General features: G+C 40.8%; 1 protein-coding gene across 6 annotated transcripts in view; it reads right to left on the bottom strand.

Annotated features, from left to right (window-relative positions):
* The window catches only part of LOC137372851 (uncharacterized), a 37,334-nt gene extending 11,475 nt beyond the window's left edge, over positions 1-25,859 (bottom strand). The window contains exons 1-8 of one of the 6 annotated variants that reach the window (XR_010975510.1): positions 25,558-25,857; positions 20,475-20,524; positions 18,708-19,799; positions 16,971-17,180; positions 15,729-15,782; positions 5,179-5,259; positions 3,741-4,110; positions 1,875-2,034 (exon numbers count right to left, since the gene is read on the bottom strand). Coding sequence is in view for 5 of the 6 variants with exons in the window: in XM_068037207.1 (XP_067893308.1) it covers positions 3,741-4,110; positions 5,179-5,259; positions 15,729-15,782; positions 16,971-17,180; positions 18,708-19,799; positions 20,475-20,493 (1,826 nt within the window). In the remaining variant the exon portion in view is untranslated. Of the gene's footprint in view, positions 1-1,874; positions 2,035-3,740; positions 4,111-5,178; positions 5,260-15,728; positions 15,783-16,970; positions 17,181-18,707; positions 19,800-20,474; positions 20,525-25,557 lie in introns of all 6 variants that reach the window. The other 5 variants (XM_068037208.1, XM_068037207.1, XM_068037209.1 and 2 more) reach the window with 5 other exon arrangements.
* Between the last annotated feature and the right edge of the window lie 252 nt (positions 25,860-26,111).

The raw sequence follows: 26,111 nt of genomic DNA on the forward strand, positions 1-26,111 counted from the left end.
CCTCATCTCAGTCCTGAATGATTGACCCCGTATCCTGAGACAGTGTCCCAGTGTTCTAGATTCCCTGACCAATGGGGACAATCTCTCAGCTTCTACCCTATCAAGCCCTTCAGAATCTTGTATCTCTCAATTAGATCACCTCTCATTCTTCTAAACGCCAGAGAATATAGGCCCAATTTACTCAGCCTAACATAGGACAACCCCCTCATCCCAGTAAATCTTCGCTGCACTGTCTCCAGTGCAAGTATCACCTTTCTTAAATGTGGAGACCAAAACTGCACACATTATTCCAGGTGAGGTCTCATCAAAGCCCTGCACAATTTGAGTAAGACTTCTTTATTCCTGTACTCGAATCCCCTTGCAATAATGTTCAACATGCCATTTGCCTTCCTAATAGCCTGCTGCACCTGCATGTTAACTTTGTGCGTTCCTTATACGAGTACCCCCAAGTCTCTCTGAACATCAACACTTACCAGAGTTTCACACCTTTTAAAAAATATTCTGCTTTTCTATTTTTACAACCAAAGTGAACAACTTCACGCTTCCCTACATTATACTCCATTTGCCATCTTGTTGCCCACTCACTTAACCTGTCTATATCTCTTTGCAGCCTCTCTACGTCCTCCCTGCAGCTTACCTTTCCACCAAGCTTTGTATCATCAGCAAACTTAGAGACATTACTCTCTGTCTCTTCATCCAAGTCATTAACATAGTGTATAAATAGCTGAGACCCCAGCACTGATCCTTGCGGCACCTCACTATTCACACTGCCTGCCAACTTGAAAATGCCCTATTTATGCCTACTCTCAGCTTCCTGTCTGTTAACTAATCCTCTATCCACGCTAATATATTACCCCCAACACCATAAGCCCTTATCTTCCCTATTGATCTTTTATGTGGCATCTTATCGAATGCATTTTGAAAATCCAGGTATATTACATCTACTGGTTCCCCTTTATTTACCCAACTAGTTACATCCTCAAATAAACCAACAAATTTGTCAAACAGGATCTCCCTTTAGAACAAGTCAGCATGGTTTTACTATTCATATTTTGCTTTTCAAAGTGCAATGTTAAGACTTCTTTAATAATAGTTTCCAGCATCTTCCCAACAACTGATGTTAGGTTAACTGGCCTATAGTTCCGTTTTCTCTCTACCTCCTTTCTTGAAAAGCAGCACAACATTTACCAACTTCCAATCTGACAGGACCATTCCTGAATCTAAGGAATTCTGGAAAATCATAGCCAGCGCATCCACTATCTCTGCAGCTATCTCTTTTAGAACCCCAAGATGTAGGCTGTGTGGTCCCGGGGACTTGTCAGATTTTGGTCCCTCAAGTTTCTCCAATACTTTTTCTCGCCTGACATCAACATCCTCAATTTCCTCCCTCTTTTTAGCCCCTAGGTTACTGCCTATTTCTGGTATGGAACTTGTATCTTCTACTGGGAAGACACACAAAATATTTGTTCAATGCCTCTGCCATTTCCTCATTCCCTCAGCAATTAAATATTTTTTGTTTATAAATACCTAACTAGTTTACAATGAAGTTAGAATGAGTCCAAATCTTTGCTAAAGTTGTTGCAACCTGAATGACATCAGCGTTTACTCCCAAGGTGTACAAATCTACTTAAAAGAAACAAAAGATCTAATGAGAGGTTATGAAAATTCAGTTATTTATGAGATGACAAGAACAGTTCCAGGACTGACCTTTTTGTATTCCCTTTATTCTTTAAAATTAAATACTTTTTTTTAAAGTTATCAAAATAACGTATCAATGTGGGAGGAACAGTACTTTTTCTGTTTTGGGTACCCAACATCAGCATTAGGAACTAAGGTTAGATGGCTAGATTAAGGGTAAAATGCTCTCCACTCACCTCTACCTCAGAAAAACACCCCATATGCATCAGTATGAATTTTTCAACTTCCCACACAAGCCATCCTTAAAAACTGAGGGCGAGATTGCAAATTTTGTGATATGAGCCAGTTACAAGTTTGTCTTAGATATTCTCTCTGGTACTGCAGAGCTGGTCACTCCTGTAAAGGCCCAAACAAAAGCTGCCATTCAGACACATATCTAGACAAATCCCATCCTTCTATTTGATTTGAATAGCTGTTCCTCCTTCAGACAAACTACCTGCCAAAATGTTCACAATATTGTACGAAGTTAAGCAGGAACATGATTTCAGTCAGTGATGTTGATTTTTAACCCCTCTAAACCCTGACACAAATCGAGGAAGACAATACAAATATTAGGCAAAATTATTTCATGGTTGCCACAGAAGTGTCACCAGCTTTCTGAAAGGAATTATGCAGTCTGAGTTAAAACTTACTTTTTTTCTTACTACATGTTTGCTGGGATATACATCTCAAGTTTCCATAGTACCAAGTATTTCTACTGTGAAAACTATCCAATCAGAAAGTTCAGACATAAATCTGTACTGAACCAATCACAAATTTCACGTGAAACCAAGCAGACTGTCCAGACAAAAATACCAGATAGCATATTATAAATCGGACTTAAAATAACAATTGATAACCAGTATTTTAATATAATTTTTAAAAATGTTTCACTTGAAATAGATTAAAATTAGACAACCTGGCTGCCTGTATTACTTCATTCATTTGATGAGGACAGGAAGGAAGGAGGGTCAGAAACCCAAAGTATCATCTTTGTGCAGAATAAAATTTCAATTGGAAATCAGCCATCAGAAACTGATGGCCCATTTTGCATAGAATGATGCAATGTTGTCATTATTAAATCAAGTTCTGATGTTAAGTATAATCATAACATCTTATTCACTCCATCATACAAATACCCTTTAACTCAGTTGTTCAGGTCTATTTTATGTGCAGTATATTCAAGATATTTCCTCCTCTGAAATTACATTATTGTAAACTGCACACAACTCAATATTTCTTTTCATCAAAAATCATTAGGAAAAAATTCCTATGAATGATGGAAATTCACTTTCAAGAACAAGAAATGCCTGATTGTGATTACATGCACAACTGAATAGTTTGAAAGGATTTTTTTTTATATTTTCTGACATCTTCCAGATAAAGTTCAGCACATTGCTTAAAAAAACAAACATTATCAAGCTGTCACAATCTAAGAGGCATGAAGATAAATTTTATGGAAGTGCAATCACAATTTGGAGCCTCATCCGCCAGCAGCATATATCTGCAATCATAAACTCGCTCCCCATGATTTTCCACAGTTGAGTTTGTCTAACCCACTGGATCAGTAATATCTTATTGTTGTGTAAAATGCTGATTTGCTTTTCAAAGCAAATATGGGCCAAAATAGTTCTGCAGAAGCAAATGTCAACCCTTTAGCAAATATCAACCCCTGTAGCATTTAATCATCTGTTTTCAATAATTATTAGGATTCTCCCAAACTAGATTTATGCCATTGCTTTGACTGATGGGACAAATTGATCCAGGACTTAGCCATCTCCTCAATGCAAACCTTTGAGCAGCTTGGCAGGCACTTTGCTGGAATGGAAGAAGGGGAAACAAAGAAGACTTCCACTTCTCCACCTGCCATTAACAGTTTTCTCTCACACTTTCCTATAAAGGGAATTAGCTATAGCTGATAAAATTCACCTCCTAAGGGAATACAAAAGTCAGCCAAGCTTGGGATTCATACTCAGGTCTTCTTGTGACGGGAACAACATTCAACTCACATTAGCTAATTAACTTGAGTTGCTCTCAATTAAATACAGAGATTAGTCACTTGCCTTGCTGCATATATTTCTGAAGCTGCAGCGTGCTCTGCTATCGTGCTGGCACATTCATCGACAGGAAAATAGCCAAGGTTCAGCTGATGAAAATTCTCAGTCAGTGTTTTTGCCTCTCCTTCACAGAGTCGAGTAAATGACGTGTGCAGAGTCCGGTCATAACCAGTTACAGGCAGATCCAGAAGTTGGCGAATATCAAAACGGTTATCCCTCCTTAATCTCAGGTAACTTTTAATGACGGTTTTAGACATTTTTTCAGGAGGGATAATACGTCTCCTAATTTCCCCCTTAGTTACAGGATATTTCACTTTTCTCTTTTTATCATCAGCTGAGGGGAGCAATGCAGGTACATGGGCAACAACAATTTGTTCTGCAACAAAAACAAAGCAATGATGTTATGTATTTTTGATTTTTAATGGAGGGACTAGAAAACTGCAATTCAGTTAGATGGGATCTTGAAAGCCACTTTTCTTTATCTTTCAGCCTCGCAATCCAGACACACTTGTAATGGATGAGAATATGAATCAGTAGGTGGGACTGGAAAAACACACTCCTGTCTGCATTACATCGCAGTGACTTCATCTCATTAAAATGCATGTGATGCTCAAGGTTCTGGTGTTATGGATCTTTATCCCATATTCTGATTGGATAAGACTGATGTTTATGTGGAATATAAGTGTTAACAATCAAAACTTTATGATGTTTGATATGGGGAGGAAAAGGTCATCAACATAGACAACGTTTTAATGATTTTTTCCTACATCTTCCTGCATGCAGAATTTTATTGGGTCTGTGTTAATAAAACAATTTTAAAGCAACATTACTGATCTATATGAATTAGATATTTGTTAATCACATTAGATGTTAAAAAGACTGTTAAACAATTTAAGTTACTAATATACTATGTAGTCTATTGAAATATATGTTAATGCAAAACTAAAATTTCCCATTACAAAGTTGTGGATGCCAGTTAAAAAAAATTGTATACAAGATTTGAACATTTTGAATTTAACAATTTCTAGTTATGAAAAAATTATATCAAATACAAATTGAGATGAACTTTCTAAATAGGAAACTAGGAACAAGTACAGCATGAATTACAAAAATAATTTCACTGTAAATTTTCTATTACTCAGGAATATACTTTTACCGATATCACTTTTATTGTTGCTGATCAAATCTGCAACTCTCCTTTTCAAATGGACTTACGCACAATTTTCTATCAACAAATTTAAACCCAAAATAAATGCACTTATGTTAGTAAATATTGCACACAGCTCAAATACATCTAGAAACATTTAAAAAACAATTACTTTAAGATAACTTGATAGGTTTATGATTTTACTATATTTTAGGGCTGCCACAAACTAAAGCGATATCATGAGATTTGCAACTTCCTAGTTATACATATAGATGCTTTAAATGAAGTAAATTGTACCTTCCTCCATTGCTGCAGCATTAAGCATGTTACAAGATGGATACGGATTTACAATCATTAACTCTGGTCCCGAATCTGAAACTTAATTTTGAAAAAGTTAATAGGAGGAAAACTATTAGTGTCCAAATTATTTTCATGTGCTAAAGTACATTATCCTATCAACTTAAAAGCCACTAAATTTGTGTGCTTTACTAACCAACACTCAAACCACAGCACTGAAGAAAATGATGAGCAAAGCAGTGCACTTCAATTTGCCTATTGCCTTTATACAGCGTCAGAAAATCTATTAAAGTATAGGCCTGAAATTATGCTATCGAATAGGATCATATAAAATTCTTTTTCCTTTCACAGTGTTAATCTATTTGTTTTAAATAGGTTAATGACTCATCAAAATAAGAGGACCTTCAGAGAAACAAGTGTTCATAAATTAGTATCCAAGGAATATGGAGACCACAGATTTTCTTACCAATTTAACACCATGAACTGTAGGTATAAAAGCAATTTTAAATTTAAGAATCAAAAGTATTAAGGGATATGGGGTCAAGACAGGGATATGGAGTTGGATCACAGGTCAGCCTTGATCTCATTGAATGGCAGAACAAGCTCGAGTGGCTAAATGGCCCACTCCTGCTTCTACGTAGACCCATTTCCAAGAGGTGTTTTCTGGAAGTAATTTCAAGACATGACACAAGGACATTGTGCAATGGAATTTCTTGCATTGCCTCCAAATGTACACTATTTCCAGGACATGGGATCAAGAGCAGGCCATTCAGCTCCTTGAACCTGTTCCGATATGCAATTAGATCCTGGCTGATTTGTACCTTAACACCATTTATCCACCGTTGGTTCACATCCTTTGATAACCTCACCGAACAAATGGACCCTGCCATACTTGTCAAATACAACCAAAGCCAACTTTGTCAAACCTATCCATCCACCAATGACACATTTGCTTTCTTCCCTGACAACAGCACATAGAGATGCTGTGTGGCACTTGGAAGTAACATCCAAGATATCCAAAAACAAAAGAAGATCAGAAAATAAAAGAGGATAGCTATCAGTACCTTGACTTCCAGCAGAATGATGAGGACCAACAAAAAATCCTCCAACATACCTTAACCCAAAAATTCCACTCTATCCTGATAGATTAGTGCTGGTGGAACTGCAGGTAGAGACAGAAAGCTAACATTCGTCATGTCCCTGTGTTCAGTTTTTCTGGAGGCCACCATCATGCCAGATCCTACCTAACAGCTAATTAGTCACTTTCCAAAGTGGATGTACAACAGAAGAAAGGACCCCTTTAACTGTCAGCTGTGGCTCAGTTGGTAGCACTTTCACCTGAGTCAGGAGGTTGCGGGTTCCAGTCCCACTCCAGGACTTGAGCACAAAATTTAGGCTGACACTCCACTGTAGTACTGAGGGAATGCTACACTGTTGGAGGTGCCATCTTTCGGATGCAACATTAAACAAAAGCCCCATCTGGCCTCTTAGCTGGATGTAACAGATCCCATGGCACGATGAAGAAATGTCCTGGCCAATATTTATCCTTCAATCAACACAACAGATTATCTGGTTATCACCTTGCTGTTTGTGGGAGCTTGCTGTTCACAAATTGGTTACAGCATTTCCTGCATTACAACAGCAACAACATTTCAAAAAGTACTGTTCCGTTATAAAGCGCTTTGAGATGTGAAAAGCACTATATAAATGCAAGTGTTTTTTTTCTTTTTTTACTGACTCAACCAGTTCTATGCATTAGCAGCAAAAAGTTCAATAACTGTGGCAATTATCAATCAGAGCAAATAATACATTACCTGAGTAATGGAATGCCTTACCGTCTCACTAAGAACACTTAATTATTCACCAATATTTGTATGTTGGTGTTTGGAGTCGTCACACATGCATAAGTATTCATGCACAGTGCTTTTCCCAAACAGAATGCAGTATAACTTGGTGCCATTAGCCTGCATTATTCCAAATAACTGGTACCTTCCGTATAACTAAAATATTAATATCCATAAAGAACCATCAATCTCAAGCAGAAACATAGTATAATGTAGGCATGGAGTATCACTAAACAGACTTTTTCTCTTTGTTGTATCTGAACCAGCAACAGTGTAAGATCATCTATTATGCGGTCATTGTTCTTAAGCAATATTGCACTATTTACTATACAAAACAATTCAGCAAAGTGAAAAAAAAGGCCTTTACAAATGAAGAATACATTCTGTACAAGATAACTATAAACTATCTTCTTCACAAACAGCAGCTTAAGAGTAGTTCTTTTTCAGTGTGTTAATTTCTTAAAATGCATTTGACACAAGTTATTAAATAATTAAAGCTAAGTCCATTGTCAAGTGGTACAGCATTTAACATTTTAAGCACTGAATATTTATCTTAGTATTCAAATAGTGCCATGGAATTTCGAACAACCACAAGTTGATAACACTTCTGTTTTGCTACAAGATGTCAATGCATATACCAACATTGTTCAGATCATATTTGAAAATGATAGAGGGAGAAATATTTTATTGCATTAATATTTCATCCAGTGACTCCTAAATCCTGTACTGTATGCTGAAAATTTAACATGGAAATCCAAATGGATTCCTACTAAATAATCAGACTTTTATTAATGGATCAACATAAATTATTAAAAATTAATTGTACATATATATGTTAAACTTGTTTCAACAGGGAAGGGAATCAAGCCTATTTTTAAAACATTTTACATAAAATCAAAGTGTCATCCAACAAATAAAATGCCATAAGATTAAAAGCATGCAGAAGGAGGAGAAAATTGTTTCATCCCTTTTCACACTACACACCTTTTTGTTGTTCAGAGTAGGCCTTTCTCAATTTGGCAAGATTCAGCAAAATTCAGTTGTGTAGTGCCCTCACTTCCTTCACTATGCATGCCATTTTGGCTTCAAAATGGCATCAGCAACGTACACATATACTTCTGGTGCGAGCAACGCAGATGACATTTTTGAGGGTGTCAAAGCGCTGGAAGTATGCAGAATAAGCAGATCGTGACATTTGATTTGATACCAGCTGCCATTTTGGAACTCAATGCTCCAGCTGACGCACTCTTTAAACAAGCACTGCTGAACAGTGGAACCCACCACCTGCCAATATCATTATTTAAAAGGGATCATTAACTACTTTCAGGCTAGTTGCTGTTTGGTTCCTGCTGGCTTTTGCTGAATTTGTAGAAGTGTTTGGTACTTTCTACTGTTATTTACAGTTGGTGCTGTCCACACTGAGTGGTTTGGCAGGTCTTGAAAGACTTGGTCCTGACTTCAATCAGTCTGCGCTGACCACTTGCACCCAGACTGGGTACAATAGTTTGTATCCCCCTTGGTCTGCAGCATGACAGGGAGAATCAGCAGGGGCGACAGAGAGGAGGATAATTTGCTGGAAGAGAGAGGAGGAAGAGGGGGAATTTTCAAACCTGAATCTCAGCAAGGAACAGTAAGTCAGATGTCTCTGCTTCACTAAGGATGTCCTCACTGAAATCTGCCACCTGTTGCAGCCACAACTACAGCCTCAGAGCAGTGAGAATGGCATTACCAATGGCTGTGAAGGTGACCATGAACTTTTATGCATCTGGCTTCTTCCAGGCTGGAGCAGACAATTTGTGCAACAGCTCCCAGTTCGCCATCCACTGCCGCATGGTGTGGAGGAGTGATCACTGATGCTTTGTATGCAAAGAGAAGTGAGTAAATTTCATTCTCTCTTGCTAGAGAAAAGCAGGCGGAGCATGCTTTGCAGGGATTGCAAGCTTCCTTGTGGTGTAGGGTGCCAATGACTGCCTACACGTCGCTTTGCAGGCACCAGGTGCCAATTCTGATATGTACCACAAGCGGAAGGAATTCCACTCCCTCAATGTCCAGCTGGTGTGCAACCATAGGCAATGTATCAAGCTGGTCAATGCCTGACAGCACTCAGGATGCTTCCATTCTGCAGCAATCCGCTGTACCATCTGCATTTCAGCCATCTCAGCAAACCACAGGGTGGCTACTGGATAACATGGTTCCTGTGCACAACCCAGGCACATGTGGGCAGCATGCATTTAACAAAATTCCATGTTGCCACAAGGAAGCTGATCGAGCAGACCACTGGGGTCTTTAAACAATGCTTCCGCTACTTGGACCACTCTGGATGAGCCTGTTGCACTCGACAGAATAGGTATCAATATTTGTTGTGTTCAGTTGCATGCTGCACAACCTCACCATTACAGGGACACAGCCCTGGTCACCAGGTATACAACGAACAGCTGAGGAGGAGGAGGAGGAGGAGAAGGAGGAGAAGGGAAAGAGGCAGTAGGGAAGGAAGCAACCAACCCATCCCCTTTCTGGCTGGACTGTGTGATGAACTCATCTGACTGCAGTACCAGTGAATGCAACCCCAATTCCCCACTCACCAACAGTCCCACCCTTACCTTCCCTCTGTTACTGACCATCACCAATGTCCGCTTGGCCACAATGCTGAAATAAAAGCCAACACAAAACAAACATTCAAAACTAAATTTATAAATCAAACCATTCAATATTTTGTACAAAAGTCAAGTAATCACCCTGAAACATTCCCTTAGTGCCTGTCTTCTGTGTACCTTTGCATGCCCTACTGCTCCAATGCAGTGTACCCCAGTGGCTGCAGCATGGCTACTGGAAGGTTGCTGACTGTCATGGCGATGATTGCAGACTACCTCAAGCAGCTCTGGCCCTAGTGGGCCTGGCTTCAAACTGCACCATGTCTCTATGGGGAGCAGGAACGTTCTGGGCTGACTGGCTGGCAGGCAGACAGACAATAGCAAGGGCACTGACGGAATGGCAGTGGAGGGAGGACATTTTGAAAGAGGACAGCAAGTTTGTGCTCCACGGAGCTACTGTCACTCCCCCAGTGCGACGCCTCAACAATTCCAGTAATGTGTTGGAGGGCAGATTATTTGTCTGCTGTGACACCCTACAAGGTTGTTTGAACACTGGCATTTACTCTATGATGGCAGCAGTCTGTGCCTGCGTGGCAGCAAGTTAAAATTGCATAACAGCTTGCAAGGTCAGCTTGCTGCCACGCATGATTTCAGTTACAGCTTCCACTGCACCACCCAAATGTTGCGTAACCTCTGCTTATGCTGCGATGGAAGCTTAGACATCAGCCGTCAGACGCAGCATCACGGCTGGGTCCGCATGTGTGTCTGTGGAGCTGGCAATCACTACTCCAAGGAATGTCCGCAGTGTTACGACCTCGGTGAAATCGTTCATGTGAAAACATGATATGAAGCCCCAGACTAATTTAAAGAATTACATGACAAAATTTCACATTTTAGGACTTTTATAATGAAAAGAAATCTCCAATTAACTGAATAATACTTTGTAAGTGGCTAATACCCAAATTACAAAGAAATGTATTTTCTTTACTTATTAAAAATACTTGAAAACTTCACACCACACTTATATGTTACACATTCCTTTTTGATGACAAAATCCTTTGCAGTTAAAAGTCCCCAAACTCCTCCCAGTTGCAATGGGTTGGATCTCAGACTATTCCAAAAATCACACGCTCTCCGCTCACTTCTCCGTCCATTTCCAACCTGGGCGTCTGTGCTTAAGGAGTTTCCTGGTAATTGGGCTGCTCCACAAGTTTCGATTTTCAAAAGTTTCAAGCCTTTGCAGCCCTTTACTGTAACAGGCTTCAGAGAGCAGGTGTCTCTCCCCCACCACTACCCCTCCCTCTCGAGACCGCAACCGCAGGTTTTTTCTCTTACAGCCTGCCGTGAGGCTACAACCGTAGAGGTCTCTTCTTCCAGCCTGCCTTGGGGCCAAAACTGTTGGTTTCTTCTCTTACAGCCTGCTTGCTTTCAGAAAGTCTATTAAATTCATCTGGACTCAGAAGTCAATAGCTTATTGTATTGTTCCAAAAATGCATAGTCCAGAAGTCTGATTTCACAAAGCCACTCGGGCCTTTCCATTGTTCCCAGCTGCCTGGTGTATTTACATCTTCCAAATTACTGATTCTTTGTTTTGCAACCCAAAGTCTGGGAGGGGGAAACCCATCTGTCTTCAGATGCTAGCCCTGTAATCTGCTTTTTCAGAAGAAAGTCTTTGATCTGTGTTCTATGATGTGCTCTTAACCTTTCAGAGAGTGGCGGTGAGGTCACCTGGCCGGACTCCATTTTGAACTTTTAAAAATCATAATTTTTAAAACAATCATGTTGCAAATTCCAGCATTCATAGTGCACAGCAATGACCTATAAGATGCTAGGCCCTAAACAATTACAACTATTTTCATTTATGCTAGGTACGACTCTAGCCACTGGAGAATTTATCCCCCTTGACTTCATTTTACTTGGGCTTTGGTGCTGCACTCAGTCAAATACTGCCTTGATGCCAAAGGTATCACTCTTCTTACATCTGGAATTCAGCTCATGTCCATGTTTGAACCAAGGCTGCAAATGAGGTCTAGAGTGGAATTGGTACAGCAAAACCCAAATTGAGCAGTGCGTAGGCTAATGGCCGATTGATAGCACTGTTAGTAAAGGTGGCAGGACATATTGAGAGAGTGGTTAGCTTTTAATTAGATTAGTAAGTAATTGCCGATTGATAGCACTGTTAATGAATCTTTGCATCACTTTGCTGATGATTAGGAGTAGGCTCTTGGGCAGTAATTGGCTGGGTTGGATTTACCCTCCTTTTGGTGGACAGGACATATCTTCGCAATTTTACACATTTTTGGATAAAGACTAGTCTGTATCAGAGTAACTTGGTTAGGGAGCTGGCTAGTACTGAAGCAAAGGGAATGTATTGGGTCCCATAGCCTTTGCTGTGAACAATGCACACAGCCATTTCTTGGTGTCATGTCAAGTGAATCAAATTGACCAAAGACTGGCATCTATGACAATGGGGGAGGCGGAGAAGGATCATCCAATCAGCACATCTGACAGAAGCTGGTTGCAGATGCTTCAGCCTTGTTTTCTGTACTCCTGTGCAAGGCTCTACCATCATCAAGGATGGGGATGTTTCAGCAGCCTCCTCTCCTCCAGTTAGTTGCTTAATTGTTCACCACAATTCATGATTAGATGTAGCATGTTTGCCAAGATTTGACCTAATCCATTGGTTGCGGGATCAGCTAGCTTTGTCTATAGCATGCTGCTTTCTCTATATAGCATACATGTAGAGCTCTATGCTCTAGCTTTGTCAAACTGGCAACTCATTGTCAGGTTCACTTTGTGGGGTCCCAAGCATGTTCTTCTACAGTCTGCATTGACCACAGCTGGCTTATTGGTGATGGAGTAGTGAGTGATGAGATTACAGGTTGCAGCGGTATACAATTCTGCTTCTGCTGATGGCTCACACTGCCTCATGGATGTCCAGCTTTGAACTGTTAGATCTGCTCTTAATCTGCAGTTGGCTGACTGTTAAGGCACGCAGCACAATGGAGGGTATCCTCACCATGAAGACGGGACTCAGGTCTGCATGACGACTGTTACATCACTCCTACCAACACTGTCACAGACTGATGCATTTTATGACAAGTGGATTAGTGAGTACAAGGTCGAGTAGGTTATTTGTTCCCTCATGTTGGTTCTCTCACTCTCACCACCTGCCATGAGCCCAGTCTGGAAGCAATGTCCTTCAGGATTCAGCCAGCTCAGTCCGTGGTGGTATAACTGAGTTACTCCTCCAGACAGAGTAGGTTCTGTGCCCTTGCTACCGTCAGTGCTTCCTCCAAGTTAAGGGAGTGCAGTAGATGGTAACAGGATTTGTAACCTGTTTGACCTTAAAACATGAGTATTACTGGATTCCAGAATTAATATTCAGGCCTCCGAGGTCCACTCTGCCACAGCTGTATACCACAGTACCCCCACCTCTGATGCATCAGCCCTGCCAGTGGAGTCATAGTCACTTACAGCATAGAAGGCCACCATTCAGCCCACTGAATCCATGCTGGCTCTCCGCAGAGCTATTCATTCAGTCCTGCTTGATCTCTGAAGCCCTGGAAGCTTATTTCCTTCAAGTGGCCAACCAAGTTCCTTTTGAAATGATTGACTGTTTCCACTTCTACCAGTGAGTTCCATTTGCTACATAAAAAAGTTTTTCCTCACATTCCTCCTGCATCTCTTGCTAAAATCTTCAGTCTATGTCCCCTAGCCCTGTGCCATTAGTTAATGGGGACAGCTTTTCCTCGTCTTCACTTATCTAAGCCTGTCATGATCTTGTACACTTCTTTCAAATCTCCCCTCAATCTCCTTTGCTCCAGGGAGAACAACCCCAGCTTTTCCAACCAAGCCCTCATCCCTGGAACCATTCTGGTAAATCTCTTCTGCACCCTCTCATGGACCCTCACATCCTTCCATAAGTGTGATGACCAGAACTGGATGCAATGCTCTAGTTGGGACCTAACCAGAGCTTTATAAAGGTTCAGCATAACCTCCCTTTTGTACTCTATGCCTCTATTTATGAAGCCCAAGATCCCTTTTGCTTTACTAACCACTCTTTCAATATGTCCTGCCACCTTTAAAGATTGATGCACATGCACTCCCAGGTCCCTCTGTTCCTGCACACTCTTTAGAACTGCATCATTAAGTCTATATTGCCTCACCCTATCCCTTCTGCCAAAATGCTTCACCTCACACTTGTCTGCATTACATTCCATCTGCCACTTGTCTGCCCATTCTGCTAGCCTATCTATATCCTGTCACAGCATAGATAGGGTACATAGGAAGAAACTTTTTCCCTTAGCGGAAGTATCAATAACCAGGGGGCATAGATTTAAGGTAAGGGGCAGGAGATTTAGAGAGGATTTGAGGAAAAATGTTTTCACCAAGAGTGTGTTTGGAATCTGGAACACACTACCTGAAGGGGTGGTAGAGGCAGGAACCCTCAACATTTTAGTAGTATTTAGATGAGCACTTGAAATGTCATAGCATTCAAGGCTATGGGCCAAGTGCTGAAAAATGGGATTAGAATAGATAGGTGCTTTACACAATGGGCCGAAGGACCTGTTTCTGTGCTGTATGACTCTATGACAGGTGGTTTGCATCATCCTCACTGTTTGCCACTCCTCCAAGTTGGCTATCATCGGCAAAGTGTGAATTTCTATTCTGTACTCCAAGATCCAAGTCATTTATATATAGCAAGAAATGTAGTGGCCTAGCACTGTCCCTTGGGGAACATCACTGTCTACCATCCTCCAGTCTGAAAAACAACTATTTACCACCACTTGCTGTTTTCTGTCCTTAAGCTAATTTTAAAAAAAAATACAATTGGACACTGAACCTCTTATTCCATGAGCCTCAATTTTGTTAACCAGCCTTTTATGTGGTATTTAATCAAGTCTGGGATGTTTATTGGGTATAATTCTCCAAGTATGACCAAGTCAAGTTGTTGACTGAATAGCCCATGGGACAGCTCTCCCAACTTTGGTACCGGTCCCCAGCTATCAGTGAAGAGAACTTTGCAGGGTCTAGTGAGCTGGCTATGCCTTTGTCCTGTGTCCTGATTCAATACCTAGGTTGCAAACAAGGAATCCCTCCAGTCTGATTCCCATTTTCCTTTCTAGTGATTTAATACAACCAAGTATTTAATCTCATTTAAAAAAAAAATCAGAATTCAAATTCTCAAACTGCCATGGTGGAATTTCAGCTCCAGCTCTGTCTTTAGTTCAGACCTCTGGATTATTAGTCCAGTAACATAACCACTATGCCAACATACTCATTTTGCAACAAGGAAAGAAAAGGATTTGCATTTATATAGTGATTTTCACAACCACCGAACGTCTCAAAGCGCTTTACACCAATGAAGTGTAGCCACTGTTGTTATACAGGAAATGCAGCAGCCAATTTGCGCACAGCAAACTCCCACAAACAACAACGTGATAATAACCAGATAATCTGCTTTACTGATTTGATTTAGGGATATATATTGGCCAGGACACTGGGGATAACTCCCCTGCTGTTTTTCAAAATAGACGTGGGATCTTTTACATCCACCCATGCAGGCAGATGGGGGTTTCAGTTTAGTACTGCACTGGATTGTCAGCCTCCAGTTTTGTGCTCAAGCCCTGGAGTGGGACTTGAACCTGAAACTTTGTGACTCAGAGGTAAGAGTGCTACCAACTGAGCCATGGCTGATAAAAGGAACCAAGACCAGTTAGATATGCCTATGTTTGGCTCCCCATACAATCAATACTGGCAATTGTTGTTCACTGCTTAAACGCATAAGCAAAAAAAAGCACACATTTCAGCTTTTAAAATGAAAAACAAACTTGCATATTTATATAGCCCCTTTAACAACCTCAGGACATTCCAAAGGGTTTTACAACTAATGAAGTACTTTGAAATGTAATCCCTACTGCAATGATAGAAAACATGGCAATTTGTGTACAGCAAAGTCCCACAAACAGCACTGTGATAATGACCAGATAACCGGTTTTAGTAATGTTGGTTATAGTAACCAGGATAGTGGGGAGTACTCAAATTCAATAGATATACTTATGAAAACAAATCTTGCAGTTGTAGATGCATCTTATCTTTAAAAATTAGATACCTTCTGTTATTCTGTCTTCCATATCTTGGTCACCTTTGCTCCTTTCCAGCGCTGCTGTCATAAGGAACACTGGCATTAGAAAAACTGCCATTTTCGCAAACTTTTTAATGCGAATGTGAAAAAAAGGTTTTCTTGTTTTTAATAAAAGGTATCAAGTGCCTGTCTTAACTTTTATTTTACCTGGCTACCCATTTGGGTTTAATGAAATTGTTTTAGTTTGTGTTTTGGATTAGGGGACACTTTGTTGGAGTTATCAAATGGACTTCTAACGACCCACTGCAAGGGTACTGTTTAATAAATCTGTAGTTCTTTTAAAATTCATTTCATACAGAAAGTTTGATTTTTCACCTGCGCACTCCTGTCACAGAGCCTCATACATCTGGAGTGCTCAGCAGAGTTTGGTCCACAATCTCCTGAAAAGTGCACTGGCTGATTGAGGTACCACACTAGAAACAATACCAGAGCCAACAGGTCCACAGAATTTCAGGACTGGATGGTGGATCAGTCAGTCTGATGACCTAGAGGATAGGTAATCGCAAAGGCCTGGGATTCTTCCTCCTTTCTCTGAAAAACCTTGTAAGTCAATGCCCTAATAGTCCAAGCTGGAAAAGCATTGTAAGACTTACCAGTGCTCTGCACTGGCAAACTGTAGATTATTAACCAGCTAAACCCCTATTCACCACTGGACATCCCTCAGACTTGTCTTTTGCCACCTTGTACCTAGATTCACTGGGCTTAGGTAAGTGGGCTTGTTCTTGCAGAGAATGAGTGCACACTCCATTCAGGTAAACAAAGCAGTTTACTCTAAGAGCTTATTCTAAGTAGTTTAGCAAGGAGACTCTTAAACATGGTGATTGGTTTCTTTTTTGTTTGACATGTAGAAAACAAACAACTTGTCTCTCTCTATCTCTGCCACTAACCCATCAGCTCAGTTTCCCAAGAAGGAATCTTGCCCTTTCTCTATTATTCCATCTAAATAGTGTTTCTCTCTTTTTCGCCCTGTTTCTAAACTGTAGCATAGCTTAAATATGGCTAAGACTTGCTCCTCAAAACCCTATAATGAAAGTGATTTATGAAAAAAAAATCCCTGTTTAAAGTTAAACAACATAATGTGTAATTTAGGAATCAAAGGCATTATGCGCAGAATATTTTTTGTCTGCAGTTTGTATGCAAGGGGAGCATTGCACTGTATGCAAAAGAAGGAGCAGTTAGAAACTATAATTAACATGAAGGCTCACTCACTTCCCAATACTTCAAGTGTTGCCGAAACTGCTGCCCATCCACCAGCACTGAAATGTGACCTTACACTTGCTTGGATTCCAGAATCCAATAGCAAATCTTCTTTTCCACTAAGATTCTCTGTCAAGACTTCAACATCAGTTTCATTTGCTAAACGAATATTAGAGATGACCTCATCCACAACATCAGCTTTCAGAACAGTGTGCAAGAACTCTGGTGATATAAAAATAAGGCATTCTGTTAGGGCTATTTAAAGTACTGTATTAAGTATATTATATATTACAAACCAACCAGTTTTTTTATATCTAAGTTTGACACTACCCAACTACTTATTAATTTTCTGAGTTTCAACTGTAATGCTGTCCTGCATTGCAGACTTCAGCTCTTCACATAGGATTAATTAAAAAAGAACCTGTAATTCCCCATCAAAATGACAATTTATATTACAGACCATAACCTTCCTTCACAGATATAACATGACAGCTCCTATATGATGATGATCCTGAACAGCATGTGGGAAACTGCATTGCTTCAAATCTGAACCCGCATTTGAATTCCAAATTAAAAATTGATCATATGGTCTGCACCATTTCACACCCAATTAGTTTTGGAAAGAATTTGAGTCAGGGTCATATAAAGATTTGATCCTAAATCAGTCTGGAGCAGCCACACAATGAAGTGCCATAGACCCCTGATGTCGATGTCATACGCAATACAGATTAGGACCTTAAAAATACTTCCTGACTGAAATGTACATAAATCAGCTGGAAACTGAATTCACAAGATCTCATTCTGCCAATCTTTTCTAATGCAAGTTTTTTTTTCACAAGAGACCTTACTTTAAAATAATGATTCCACTATTCGTGACAGCCAGCATATTACATTATTAAAAATTGGGTGGGGGAGGGGGGGGGGGGGTTTGCTGGTGAAAGGGAGCCCTAGCATGAGTTTTTCCCTCCAATTATTTTACAATGTAAAACAAAAAGATGCAATCCTGCACCCTCACCAAGCCCCACCACGTTTCATCAGCAAAGAATGTGCATTTAGAACTGTGACTGTTTAACAATCCAATTCCATTGATAGCATAACTTTCCCAGATGGCATGTAACTGGCTCAAAAATGTCCTCATTGTGTCAGATCATTGCACGATTAGAGAAAATATAGAATGTTTCATGTGCTTCTTAAAAGAAAAAAAGTCCTTTCAAGCTGGAATATGACATACAAACCTTTTATCCCTTTTTAAAAAATAAAGTAGTAAAAAGTCAATACTATTTCTGTAACACCAGAAACATTGACAATTAGTGGGATAATTAATGAAACTATGGTCCTAGTTAGGTCACCTCAAAATTGCAATTTTGGTCCAAGTTTTTGTAAAATGTATATTGCCAAGTAATATCCCATCCTGACAAATGTACTTACTATAAGTACAACAGCTCACATTATTCTGTATTGAATATATTTCTAATTAAAATAGTGATACAAAAGCAAAACTTGACTGTTGACTTATGTACATTACGGCATAACTTTTTCTTGTGGGTAGAATTAACAAGCATGGCTGAACATTCACACAAAAACATTATGTAGTCTATGAATATACTACAGTGTATTTCTTCAGTTAAGGAGAGTGCAAAATACAGTATACTTTATAGTTACTATAACAGCAGTTTAATTGACAGTGAAAATACAGAATTACTCTTGGAACACTTTCTGGTTTGATAGCAAGTTAAAAAAAGTACTTACCTAGAACTCCCTCCTGCCCACATGGTTCTGAAGGGTTACAGTGTAATTCAGAATTGCCAATATCAGAACTTATACGATTATGGGTTAAGGGCCGGGCATATTCAGCATCTAAAAGTGGCTCTAGATTTGATCCACTCCGGTCATGATTTGCCAGCTTTGCTGACCCAATGCAGTACTCTCCAGTTGACACATCTGATGGTTTCATGGTGTTCTCCATTAAGCTTCCAGTTAAGCAAGATCCTCTGGACACAGGATGGGGGGAGTGGTGTAATTCTGCAATGTGAACTTTGCCATTGTTACAGTGAGGCAGTAATGATGAACCAGAGCATTGATCATCAGGAACTGACGATGAACGTTTTCTGTAGCCATTCGATACATTGCAAGTGTCAGTCAAAGATATATCGTGTCCAGTTGATTGTCCTGCGGCCAAAGAACTATTACCCAAATGATATTTCTTCAGCTCTCGATTTTGGCTTCTATTTTCATCTTTGATTACACATTGATTATTAAAATCTGAGGTTTCTTCTTTTTCAGTTTTTATGTGCACAATATCTGGTTTCGTACCAGCTTGTGTATCACCCAGTGTGCCACTGATACCCAATTTGCCTCTGTCACCACCGAACATCGTTTCTTTCCATGAATGTTGTGTAGAAGGAACTTGTGAAACTGATGCTCCATTTCGGACTGCTTTGTCAGCAGGCATAAAAAGCTTACAAGAGCCATCAAACGAATCAATTTCTTTAGTTAAATCACCATCAGTAGTCTTAATTCTGTGTGGTTTTCTTACTTGTACAGCTGATGCTAACACATCTTCCAACTGCTTAGATTTTGAAGGCAGCTGGCCTCTGGATTTATCTTGATCACATGGTAATTGACACATGCCTCCAGTCCACCAATGGTAAGAGTGACCAGCTTCACACTCCCACAGAATAGCTAGGATTCCATTTTGGTGTTCTTCCACAATCTCCCTCCAAGTTGGGGTAAATGTACATTGGTTACCATGACAATGGGACCAAATAACCAGCAATTCAAGGTGCTCGCGCGTTAAGTGAAACACTGAATTGGAATGGCTTTCTTTCGGGAATGTATAATCTGAAAAAAAAAGGGGAAGTAGTTTAGAATTTAATCATAAATAATATAAATCCTTGCCTGAGTGTATCAAACACTTCTTATTCAACTTCATTCTTGCTTTCACGACCTCGAGTCACGATGATTCTAATGCATTGCTGGCTGGTCTTCCACATTCCACCTACTCTAAACTTGAGCTCATCCAAAACTCTTGCTGCCTGTGTCTTAACTCACACTAAGTCCCATTCCACTATCACCCGTGTGCTCGCTGACTTATGCTCTGAATTAAGCAATGTCTCTACTTTAAAATTCTTATAGTTTTCAAATCCATCCATGGACTTGCCCCTCCCCATCTCTGTAATCTCCTCCAGCTCCACAACCCTCCGAGATATCTGCACTCATCTAATTCTGGCCTCTTGAGCATCCCCGATTTTAATTGCTTCACTCTTGCTGGCCACGCCTTCAGTTGCCTAGGGCCGAAGTTCTGGAATATTCTTCCTACACCTCTCCGCCTCTCAACCCTGCTTTCCTCCTTGAAGACACTCCTTAAAAGCTACCTCTTTGACCAAGTTTTTGGTCATTTGACCTTATACCTCCTTATGTGGCTTTGTGTCACATTTTGTTTTATAATGCTCCTGCGAAGTGCTTGGGATGTTTTATTACTTTAAGGATACAATATAAATAAGTTGTTGTTGTTACCTTTAGGTTTGACTTCCATATTTTCAATGTCAAATTCACTTTTGTATTACCTGCAACAAATAACAAATGAAAATGCAAAGTTGCTCGTATAAACTACATTTTAAATAAAGGAGCATCTTTTCACTCAGAGTGGAAAGCCATCACAAAAACTGCCTATTTTCACCTGTATAACATTGACCATGTTGGCCGATAGTTTTTCTCAGCCTACCCTATCTGTTCCCTTCACTATTTTCATTGGTTGGGGTGCCTAGGTTGAGGGGACATAGTCTAAAAATTAAAGCCACACCTTTCAGCAGTGAAATTAGAAACATTTCGACACAGGGTGATAAAAGTTTGGAATTCTTCCGTAAATGGCAAATTATTCTAGATCATTTGCTAACTTTAAGTAAGAGATTGATAGAATTTTGTTAGCCAAAGGAATTAAGGGATATGGGCAAAGGAGGGTATATGGAGTTGAGTTGCAAAACAGCCATGATCTCACTGAATGGCAGAACAGGCTCAAGGTGCTAAATGGCCTTCTCCTGTTCCTATGTTCCCTCCCTACATCAACCTATCTGCTGCTGAAACCTTCATTCATCTCTAGATTCAACTATTTTGATGCTCTCCTGGCTAATCTCCCATTGTCCAGTCTCCATAGACTTCAGCTCATCCAAAACTCTGCTTCCCATATTCTATCTGGTGACAAGTCCCACTCACCCATCACTCCTGACGCTGACCTAAATTGGTTCCCAGTCCTCCAACGCCTCAAATTTAAAACTCTTACCTCGGGTTCAAATGTCTTTATGGTCTCTTCACACCCTATGTCTAACCTCTTCTATCCCTACAAACCTCTAGAACTTTGCTTTCCCCCCCAACTCTGGCCTCTGTTCATCCAAAAATCCCATTGCCCAACCTTTGGCAGTTGTACTAACAGCCACCTAGGCCCCAAGCCTTGGAATGCCCTCACTGCACATCCCTACCTCCCACCTCCACAAAAGAAACCTCTCTGACCAAACTTTTAATATCACCTCCTTCAGTTTGGTGTTAACTTTTGTCCAATTACACTTCTGTGAAGCACCTGGGGACATTTTTCTACATTAAAGGTCCTATACAAATACAAATTGTTGTTGATGTGGCCAAATGATCAGGACAAGAATTAAATGAGGAAATAAATGACTTAACCTTTAACACCACAAACAATTCTCAGAGATCCTACTGTTCAACCAAAAAACTGTACTGCAACTCTGATAATCGGAGGCAGATGTGTGAGCTCGTGTAGACCACCAGGGAATATGGATGCATTCATCTTCCCTCTCAAATAGTTCGCCTGTCAAAGAATCAGTCAAATGCCATCAAGAAAACTAACAGATTATCTCCTCACCATACACCATTACCTAATCGAAATAGAAACCTGCCATATGATAAGTGAATGGAACATAGGCTTCAAGGAAACAGGATCCTTCTATTACACCAATTAATAAACTTGTATTGAAAAAGCAGTTATATTTCTCCCTCTGAAGATAAAGCACAGTGGCGCAGTGGTTAGCACCGCAGCCTCACAGCTCCAGCGACCCGGGTTCAATTCTGGGTACTGCCTGTGTGGAGTTTGCAAGTTCTCCCTGTGTCTGCGTGGGTTTCCTCCGGGTGCTCCGGTTTCCTCCCACATGCCAAAGACTTGCAGGTTGATAGGTTAATTGGCCATTGTAAATTGCCCCGAGTATAGGTAGGTGGTAGGGAAATATAGGGACAGGTGGGGATGTGGTAGGAATATGGGATTAGTGTAGGATTAGTATAAATGGGTGGTTGATGGTCGGCACAGACTCGGTGGGCCGAAGGGCCTGTTTCAGTGCTGTATCTCTAAACTAACCCCCATGACTAAATTGCTTATTCAGCTAACTACTCTAAACTATCCCAAATCAGGAGCCCTCAGGTCCATATTTCGCTTTAATACTTATCAACTTATAGTCTTCTTCTTCTTTGGTCTCCTTGTCTCGAGAGACAATAGGTAAGCGCCTGGAGATGGTCAGTGGTCAGGTCCATATTTCGCTTTAATACTTATCAACTTATAGTAGGGCCAACAAAAAAATAGCAACTGCCACTGGAGAAGTGCTGTACACACCCAAGTTGAAACTTAATCTCTGGAAAGTGAAGGACACGAACTTAGAAAAGCCTAGCTTTGAAATAAATGATTTCTGATAATGCAATCTCACTAGTTAGCTGTTAATTATGGAAAACATGAAGCATTTTACTGCTTTTGTTAAAAAGAGGAATTTCACCCCATGCTAACATTCTTGTAGTTTGCTTCTACTTTGATCGGAATATATGTATACCATATATACACATGTAAAAGTCTAATTTTGAGATGAATTTGTGAGGCTAAAATTTGGGGTCCAATTTTACACAAGCAATATTTTTGAGGGGTTGAAATCAAAGTTCATTGAGTTCACAAAACATGAAACAAAAGCTCAATTGATATCAAAGAGTGAGAGGTGCACATTAGAAACTATGTATCCATTCTGGCGACGTTCACTGACCCATTCTGCCACATTATTTAAATGCGACCACTTGCCAGGCTTTCCCCTGTTGGCACATTTACTCTTTGGCATCTTCATAAGCTGTGTGGAAAGCTCTCTCTAATCTCTGACATTCTTCTCTGATACTTTGAATTCTCTTGTTGCTGCACAACTATTCGTCTTCACTGCAAACATAACAACTTTCATTTTAAACTGCACTGTGTATTTGTTGTTCTTTCTTGATGCCTTATTGATAAAATGTGAGGGTCCCAGCTGAACGTTCAGGTATTTATACTGGCATGTGATTAGAAAGTTCTGTCTGCGTTCTGGAAGTCTAGGGCTACTATCCCTGAAAAACTAAGGCCGACTTTTACACGAGATATATGAAAAATTAAAGATGTTTTTGGCCAAAAGTCATGGGTTGACTTTTACACGAGATCAACTTTTACTCTAGTAAATGGAATTAGCATTATTGGCTGAAGAACCATCTTGTTTGACAAAATAAGTTGTTTCGGTGCCTGGTGCATGTTAGCATCCACTAACTTCTTGTTTTTGCCTGCATCATTGATTTAGATGATCATTAAAGATCCCACAGCAGTATTCAAGGCATTTCTCGGTTTCCAATTAAAAATCCTCAATCAACTAACACCAAAAAAAAAATTGATTAATTGGTTATTCATTTCATTGCCTGTTTTTGATACGTTGCTGGTATAGAACTGCTGCTGTACTGGCCTACATAACAAACATCACTGCAAAGAAATGAACTATGAGGGAAGGTTGACTACCTCAGGCCTTCAGTCTCTTAAAAAGATAAGAATGAGAAGGTATACGATAGTCTTTAAAATTATGAAATGCTTGGACAAACTAGATTCAAGTAAGCTTTCTGTCATTTACAGAAGTGCAAGTAGCTATATTTACAAATTAAGATCAAAATAGGAATGGTAGGAGGAACTTTGTTTGCAAAAAAATATGGGCAATATGTGGAATAGATTATTGGTATAGGAGCTGCAATTAGTAACCTTATTGGCTTTCAAGGAGGAACTAGACATGTTCTTGTCAACAAATGGAATTCAGAGTTTTTAGAAATCCATTAAAGGAATAGGAACATAGGGACAGGAGTAATTTAATTATTTCAATCTATGTACTGTCCTACACTATGGGTCCAGGAAATTTACTGCATGGTAAAAAGGTGCATCACAACCCACTCAGCTAAAGAAAGTCTAAAGGGATTCAGTAGGAGGAAGGCAGAACTATGCAACCCAAGAATCTTGGTGCCAATCCTCAACTAGAATAACAAATAGGATTGCAAACTCTTTGCGGCATCTACAAGTCACTGATAACAGATCAAGTGTGAAACTGTCCAGTATAGAAAATAGGGCAAGTATGACGACACAATATGTGGAATATCATCATCGCTCTGCAGTTGCACACATTTTTAAATATCTATTAATGGTATATGAACAGGAAATGTTGGAAATATTAAGCAGGTCAGACAGTATCTGTGGCGAGAGAAACAGAGTAATCAACCTGAAATGTTGGCTGGCATTTTATCAGCACGCCACGAGTCCCGGCATCAGGACCAAATGCAGGTCCCAAGCCCATGCTGGCAATTTTCCTGGTGGCAGCCAATTAAGAGGTCACCACCGGGACCACTGTCCTATTAAGAACAGCAGCCTTCTCCCCTGAGCTGCCAGCCCAAAGGGTCGGCTGCTCTCAGCCTCAGCAGCGTCACCAGAAAGTGACCACAGCTGAAGTTGCAAGGAGAAAGAGAGGGCACCTCCATAGTGAGGCACCCTTGAAGAGCCGGCATAAAAAATATTGATGTGCCAGGGCCAGGCAGACCGACCAGGTTAATTGAAGTGGTGAACCCCTCCAGCGAGGGTGGCCATTGCTGCTGGTGGGCCCCTCCATGGGACATGGAACATCTGGAAAGGAAGGCCTCCCTCCCACCAGGAAGCTGCTGGGAGGCCACCTCGATGTAGCTGGCTTCCCTCCCAACACCTTCTGTCACCATTTTATCACCCATCCTGCCTCCCAGCCTGTCTCCAAAGGGCCGGTAAAATTCTGGCCATTATCTCTGTTTCTTTCACCACAGATGTTATCTGACCTGTTGAGTATTTCCAGCATTTTGCCGTTGCAATATTCATGGCAATTGATTTTTCTTTAAAATCAGATGTTTGCAAACACAAATGTTTAGATCCTACACATACATTTTGTTTGTGGATATGTATATTGGTTCAATTGACACTTCCCTGACATGCCAATTCACATGCGGGTAGCACCCTCCATATCCCCAATCCCCTCCCACATCCCCAACATTCAGCCACCCCCTCCCCCCAATATTTCCAACCAACCCCCATCCCCCCCCCCCCCCTCCCCTGCCCTGCCCCCCACCACCGCCCGAACCCTTCCTGCATCCCCCAATCACGTCCCCATCCCCAGAGCAAGGGCCGGGTCGATGTAAATGGGAACCCGCCCCAGGATTAAAAGCATTTTCACAGACTGGAACTTTCTGTCCCGTCTTCTCGCTGGCACTTCAACCAGCGGAGGCTCCGAGGCACGTTGCTGCTTGTGGTCGAAGTGAATCTTACCGGGAGCGGGAATTCCGGGAGAGCAGAGGCTCAGACTGGGGCCGGGGCAGCGCCGCTCTTCTCACTCTGACTCCCGGCTGGGTGGCCCGTGCGGTGCCTGGAGCCGCTGTTGTGTGTGTGTGTGTATATAGCAATGTGAGCCAGGTCTCGGGTCGGTGCGGCGTGGCGGGTCTCTCGCTGCTGGGATGGAGAAGGAGCAGTGAAGGAGGAGGCTCGGCAGCTGGATGGAAAATGGAGGATGCCCTGGTCAGGCTACGGTGTCTCTGCTCGGCCAAACTGCAGCCCACTCACACAAAACGCAACTTTCGAAATGTAGCTCCTATCTACAAACTGCACTTTCTCGATGGAGTATAATAGCGAGAGAAAGCTTCGCATTTCAATGAACAATTTTTTTAAAAGACCAAACTCTGACGTTAAACCTGCTTTTCTCCACCGATGCTGCCTGACCTGCTGAATATTTCCAACAGTTTCTATTTTTAACTTCAAATCTACTAGGATATGAGGCCAAATTTTGCACTCAACAACAAACCATTCATTCCACTTGCACTTATCCA

Source organism: Heterodontus francisci, chromosome 8 (assembly GCF_036365525.1).
Source record: "Heterodontus francisci isolate sHetFra1 chromosome 8, sHetFra1.hap1, whole genome shotgun sequence".
Classification (NCBI taxonomy): Eukaryota; Metazoa; Chordata; class Chondrichthyes; order Heterodontiformes; family Heterodontidae; genus Heterodontus; species Heterodontus francisci.